The sequence below is a fragment of the Ipomoea triloba genome, chromosome 1 (assembly GCF_003576645.1).
Source record: "Ipomoea triloba cultivar NCNSP0323 chromosome 1, ASM357664v1".
NCBI lineage: Eukaryota > Viridiplantae > Streptophyta > Magnoliopsida > Solanales > Convolvulaceae > Ipomoea > Ipomoea triloba.
The window spans coordinates 14,548,074-14,555,573 of NC_044916.1; the positions used below are offsets into that span (position 1 = coordinate 14,548,074).

The following is a 7,500-nucleotide window of genomic DNA, read 5'->3' on the forward strand; positions in this document are numbered from 1 at the left end:
TTTTTTTTTTTTCTGGAAACTATACAAATAAATAATCACAGTTGACAAGTTTTAATGTAAGACTAATTTTGTTTTTGTTTGTTTGATTTTTTTGTTTGTTTTTTTTTTTTTTTAATAATCCACTGTTACTAATCTTCTTAATAAAATAGTAGATAATATAGTTTAGAGAATAATCAACAAATCATATTTATAAATAAAAAATGATAATTTAATATAAGACAACTCATATAGAAGTTTTGAGGTATAAACAATGACAAACGTGCAACGTATTGCACATAATAACTAATAAGTACATATATTTATTTGACTAAAATACCCAAAATGTGATCACACTTTTTTAATCCATAGCCTCCCCTGTGATGAACTATCTATACTATGATTTACTCTTTTTTTCCCGAATTAATATGTAACTTTGTTAAAAATTTATAACTAAATTTTAAAGTAGTAAATAATTAAGGACTAAATTTACAGCTTTAATCAAAATATAAAAAGAATATAAATTGTTATTTTCTCAAATAAATACAGTAATATTTACAGTGAATTGAACAACCTGCTATATTACAACCCATATCAAAGTTAGTTGACACCTATAAAAAGTAGTAATTAATGTAAGACAAATTTTTTTTTTTTTTTTTAATAATCCTCTGTCACTATAAAAAGAGCAAGAAAGGGAATCGCCATGCACCATTCAGCTTATCCTTTAATTTGAAGCAATAATCCTCAAGTTTCCCCCAAAGTCATAATGGGATTAATCGCCCATTCCACTAAGCTTCTTCTTTTCCTCATTTTGTTGACTAACGTTGTTGTTTTAGCAGATTGGTACCTCATTTTGTTGACTAACGTTGTTGTTTTAGCAGATTGGTATCAGCCTCGCCGTTTGCTTGCCGGCGGTGGCGGCGGCGCTTCCAACGGGGTTGGCGGGGGTGGAGGACTTGGTACAATTGTAGGGGGGCTGAGTAATGACATCATCGGCGGGGGTGGAGGACTTGGTGGTGCCCTGCCAGGCATCGGAGGTGGTGGAGTCGCAGGTGGTGGCGACGTGGCTAACGGCAATACAATTCTGGGATTCAGTTTAAGTGGTGGTGGTGGGCTTGGTTCCGGAGCTAGTGGGGGAGGTAGTGCCGGTGGTAGCGATGGTGTAGGGGAAGTTGCCGGTGGCGGCGCCAATGGTGGCAGCGGCAGCGGTGGCAATGGCAAATAAAATCAGATTAATTTGGTTTGAATTATATGCAATAAGTGATCATATATGATATCACCTGGTTAATATAATTATGTTAATTCATTATTGTGTTTCATTTTGTTGTGTAAAAACTTGCCAATCACATTATTAGTGTGTAAAGTGTGTATTTTGTATCTCTGATTTTTATTTTATAANGGTAAATCAGCCTAGGTTACCCATAGCTGACCGGCACAAACTCAAGGGCTTGAGGTTCGAACCCACGACCTCTCGGCTGCAGGTGTAACTCTCTTACCACTTGAGCTGCCCTTACGGGCTAAGTGATCATATATGATATCATATCACCTGGTTAATATAATTATGTTAATTCATTATTGTGTAAAGTGTGTATTTTGTGTCTCTGATCTTTATTTTTTGAAGTTCATTTTATTATGTAAAAACTTGCAGATAATATTATTATTGTGTAAAGTGTGTATTTTGTATCTCTAATCTTTATTTTATGAAGTTCATTTTATTATGTAAAAATTTGCACATCATAATATTATTGTGTAAAGTGTGTATTTTGTATCTCTAATCTTTATTTTATAAAGTTCATTTTATTATGTAAAATTTTGCAGATCACATATGTACACTAATACATTCATCTCTCTCTATATATATATATATAGGTTGGAGTGCGTTTAAGTGCGAACCACTCTTTTAGGAAAGAAATGGGAACGCATGTCATCCATCCACATGTTCAATCTATCCGTAACACTGATTTATTTTTATTTTTTTAATAAACTTTGTTATAATTAATATGGTAGTATTCAGTCAATTTTATATTTTCTCTTATTAATTAGTTTTGTTAAATACTGGTTGGGCTTTGTTAAGTTGTTGTTATTATTATAATTTTTATGCCCGCTGCCCTGGTAGTTCTAATCGGTGAATTGAGTGTAGATTAGTCCTACTTTCTAAGATATTTCATTGATTATAAGATATTTTTAAAGCATGTATGTATAGATTAGTCCTACTTTCTTTTAAGTGTATAGATTAACTTTATTTCATGAATGTTACGTTTGATTTATGAGCATGTTTTATTTGTTGTCAAATAGTTAAGGAGCATGTTACGTTTGATTTTTGTCAAATAGTTAGGTTGTATAATGTATTAAGAGCTATAATTCTACCTAAACATGTGAAACTTAATTTGGTTCTTTCACTACAAAAAAAGTGGAAATAACGACGGATTCATTCCGTTGCTTCTTTAACGACAGAATAGCGACGGTTTAGTGACGGATGCCCTTTTTTTTTTTCAAAAAATTGAAAGTTAGCAATGGATTAGCAACGGAATTTTGTGACGGAAAATTGCGTCGTTAACTCCATAGCTAATTTTAGCAGTAAATTGCCGCGCATAAAATTGTGACAGATTAGCGACGGATTTTTTGCTAGCTGATTAAATAATTATTTTTGCTACTGATTAGCGACAAAAAATTGATTCGTCGCCAGTTTAATAACGGGGATTTAATTTATTTTCACAATTGGGACAGATTAGCGACGAAAAATAGTATCCGTTGCTAAGTAGCGACGGAGTTCAAAATAAAATCCGTCACTACTATAAAATGTGCATTTTAGGATTTTAGCGACGGATTTTAGGATTTGTCGCTAAAACATGATTCTTGAGTTTATTTAGCTTTTGAAAAACGTAGTGCAAAATTTTTTAATAAAATATAGCGACGGAAATTTAATCTATCACGAAATATAGTGACGGCTTATAATTTCCGTCGCTATGAGTGGGGGTTGCGAATTTTAAAATGAAATATAGCGACGGATATTGACCGTCACTAAATATAGCGACGGATTCAATTATCCGTCGCTAGAAGGTGGATTGCGATTTTTTTCAAAATGAATTTGAATCTGTCGCTAGGAGTGGGGTGCAATTTTTTAATATGATATTTTGATTCCATTTTGACCTACGTATGCAGACACCAGTGACAACACAATTTTGATCTGCGCCTCCTTCTCCTATGCTGAAGACAAAACTCGACGCTGCTAATCCTGCCATCACCATTTGCCCACGTCATCGTCGACGTCACCGTCTACCCACGCCCTAACGGAGAAGCTCCAGTCGGTGAAGCTTCAAGTCGTCGACGCCGTCTCCCACTCTGGCACTACTAGACGGCAAAGCTCCATGTCATCGTCGCTCCCACCTCCACCGCCAAGAAAGCCTCCCGTCGCCATCGTTCCCACCTCTGCTGTCGCACCAAAGTCTCTGCAGCCTTCTCTCTTCCGGACTCTACTACTGGTTAATTCCCTTAATTTCCTATAGGTTTGTCCTTAAATCTTAAGCCCTAATCCCTAATTTCTAATTTCCTAATTCTATTGAAAGTTTTGAATTCACCTTTCATGGCTACAACATGAAATTGACCTTATTTGTATTGTGATTCTACAGGAAAGAGTACATTTTTAAATCATCTATTTAAAACAAACTTTGTAGAGATAGATGCTTTTAAGGGAAGACTTCATCAAGCTCCTGTGTTTATATATACCTGTTTCTTTTAGGACTTAGTTTAACTGATTGGATTTTGTTATTATTAGGTCACAAACAACTAAAGGTATTTGGATGGCTCATTGTGCTGGGATTGATGGAAGAGAGCGCAAAGAGATATGGTTGAAATAGATTCTTTGTCATGTTTCATGATTTTCTTACCTCTGTTATTCTCGTCAATAACACCATTTAACCTTGTACCATTTCTATTTCTGCTCTATTTGGGTAATTTTTGCACTCCTTGTTGGTTTTTATTTTTTTCCTCAAATTATTCTTTTGGTGAAATATGGTTTTTGTTCCATGCAAGGAACAAATGCAACAAGTGGAGAAGAAGTTGTGTCCGATATTTCCATCGCTAAAATTTAGTGACAGAAAAAAAATTTGTGTCGCTGAAATTTAGCAACGGTCATTTTAGTGACGGACGAAATCCGTCGCTAATCCATCGCTAAACTGTTTAGCGACGGATTTCTCCTTTTTAGCGACGGAAATCGTGCATCGCTATTTTTACATTTTTTTGTAGTGTTTAGGGTATACTTTATTTATCCTTAGGATTTTATCTGTGTAATTAATTTGATTAATTTTTTTAAGGTGTTATAATTAGAGTTCTTAGAGTAAGATAATGATGTTTGCAAATAATATGGTAATCAGATGAAAATTGTATAACTTTTAATAATTGGATAAGCTAATTTATTTATTAATATTTGTTTTTAAAAAAAAAAACATTTAATTCCTATATACAAATACATAAAACATATAAAAAAGGAAAAAGTGTCAAATAGGCCATTGAACTTAAAAATTGTGCAATTGAGCCATCAAACAAGCAAAATTTGGGCAATTTGAACACTTTTACAAAAATTTTCTTGGAAAATCCAATTATATTACTAACATATATGTTTTAAGAGTGACATTTTTCTCTACCATACTAGTTGGGAGTCAATAATTGAAATGTTTTTAACTCCAATTGATTTAAAATAAATTAGAAAAATGTTCCAATTGCACATATTTTACTTGTTTGATGGTTGAATTGTACACTTTTTAACTTCAATGACCCAATTGCACAAAAGTAATAAGTTCAGTGGCCTATTTGACAAATTTTCTGATAAAAAGTCTTAACAATTGTGCTCTATAAAATTACAGCTATCATGTTTTGTAGTGTCTATTGTTATCAACCTTTCCCAAAATACTTATTGTCCTATTACCTATGAATTCATATATAGCTGAAGAAAAAAAAATCGTAAAGCACCTAAGTAAAAATCATATATTCGTTCATCAGTATGCATGTCTGCAAGAGTATTATTTAAACATTTAACAACAAATAAAGTACGAATTGTATAGCATTTTACTTGTGATGTTGAGCGAAAAAATTTGAAAGGAGAGTTTTATTTTTATATATAGTATATAGTATAAATATAGATTGAGTTAATACCCAAAATTATCCTCGACTATAGTGGTTTTTTTCAATTTTGTCCTAAACGACTTTGGTCTCATAAAGTAGTCCCAAACTTTTGTGTTATCGCTTAAAATTGTCCTCCGTTAGTTAAGGTGTCAAACGGGTGTTAAGTACAGGGTCAATCTTGTCAATTCATATTCAACTCTTCAATTCATAATCAACCTGCTTCTACAGCCCCAGAATCATCTCCGGCTCCCTTTCTCTCATAGTTTTTTTTTTATTTTTTATTATAAGTTGCAAAGTTTTTCATAAATTCAGCAAATGAGTTTCCTTTCAAGCATGGGAAGAGAGTATGAAAAGAGTGGATGAAACACCAGCAACATTGCATTCCAAGGGAAGAGTAGCAATCAGTGGTGCGCACACCTCCAGGGTCATAGGCTATTCAGTTGGAAGGAATATTGTCTTCACCTTGTCCCAGTTTTCTTCAATTTCAATGCCTCCACATTTTGAGAAGCTAATTGTACACCCCAATCTTTCAGATACTATTGAAAGATAATACTCCTCGGCATGGGGAACAAATGGTTCAACAATGAAGGTTGTAATAGGTGCTTTGCAGCCACCCATCTCAAACTCCACACCAAGACTGAAACCATACCAGAGGATTTCACAGAGGTGGTTTCCCAGATTCCTCGCGGTCTTCCAGAGCATCCTCGCGGTCAACTGTTTCAAGGGAAGATTTTGATGCTAGGCGACGCCGTTAGAAAGGGAAAGGTCGAAGTCCAGCCGACGTAGCCACCAACAGCTCTAGTCGCTGGAAAATACCAAGCTTCGCTGGCTTACAAAAGCTGCCACATATCATCAAGAAGTTCCCGCCGTCATCGCTGCTGCTACACGTCGGATCGAGTTTGAAGCTCGTTATTGTACCTCGATTCGCCACCGCCACACGTAGCTCGCCAGAGCCTTACCAAAGCCGACGTTGTCGTCCACCTGCTCTGCCCTATTGTTCAACACCCGAGACAGAGCAAATTAAAGACCGGTGGGGTAAAGCATACAGAAAGAAGACTTAAATTTGAATTGACAAAATTGCCCTTGTACTTAACATCAGTTTGACCCCTTAACTAACCGAGGACAATTTTGAGCGATAACACAAAAGTCTGGGACTACTTTATGAGACCAAAGTTGTTTAGGACAAAATTGAGAAAAACCACTATAGTCGAGGACAATTTTGGCAGTCCTTATACCGTGGATGCATTGTGGACCATGGATCATGATTGATACTGCAGTTGTGTTGAACTGATACTACAATTGTGTTAAACGGATATTGCAGTTGTGTTGAAAGTGAACTGTAGTTGCGCGGAACAGAGGCCGTGTCATCCGTCAGGAACTGTAGTTGTGTTGAACGAATACTGCAGTTGTTTTGAAAGGATACTGCAGTTGTGTTGAACGGATGAACGACCTCTGTTCCGCGCAACTGCAATTTCCTTTCAACACAACTGCACAATCTTTTCAACACAATTACAGTATTCGTTCAACACAACTGCAGTATCAGCCATGATCATGGTCCACAATATAATTTGCGCAAATTTGGGTATTAATTCAATATAGATTCTTTAAAGATAAAAAATCTGAGACTTCAACGTATGAGATATGACAGCACATATCGAATTGTTGAAGCATATATATAATAATGATAAACGTGCTATGTATTGCAAATACTAAATAGATACGGAGTATAAAGTAGTAGTTGACATTCTTTTTGTTTTTTGTTTATATGAAATATTGGCATTACCACCTCTATAAATCTATAATTACATTTGAATCATAAATTAATCAATATAATTTTATCTGAATTAAAAGTTTAAATTATAATGAGATTATACATCTATTAATTTGTAGATATTATGCTCAACTTTCGCCACCATTCACGTGTTTTCTTTGAACCACTTTTTTTACCAAGTTTTTATATTAAATAAATAGAAGGTTATGTCAATAAATCAAAACAAAATGTTTAAATTTATATTTAGTTGGTTTTGCGTGCATATTATACACATACAGTTTGCCTTCTCATAACTTAATAATATTTAAAGTACATTATTCTAACACATAAAGTACATTATTCAAACATCAAAATGATGTCGTTTTAGACCGTGGTCCACAAAGTTGTGTAGACTGTTAATTTGCCAAAGGAAGATTGCTCTAAAAAAATAAATAAAGCTTCAACAGTATAATTTCACTGTGGGTAGGTTTGGAAACTTGAATTTTATCCAAAAAAAAAAATGATTTATAATAAATGACTCATTTAAATTTTGTTTTTTGGGTGCATGGCTGAAAATGAATAAATTATCCTTTTTTGTAAGGTTAATTTTCTGAAACATGAATAGATTTATTACAAAGCTTTTATTATAATAA

The 7,500-nt window shown here is 34.1% G+C and overlaps 1 protein-coding gene across 1 annotated transcript; it reads left to right on the forward strand.

The window, feature by feature from the left end:
- The first annotated feature begins 742 nt into the window (after nucleotides 1–742).
- On the forward strand, nucleotides 743–1,201 carry LOC115998492 (glycine-rich cell wall structural protein 1-like). Its single transcript, XM_031238111.1, has one exon. The coding sequence runs from the start codon at nucleotides 743–745 to the stop codon at nucleotides 1,199–1,201; it is 459 nt and encodes a 152-aa protein (XP_031093971.1).
- The last annotated feature ends 6,299 nt before the right edge of the window (nucleotides 1,202–7,500 follow it).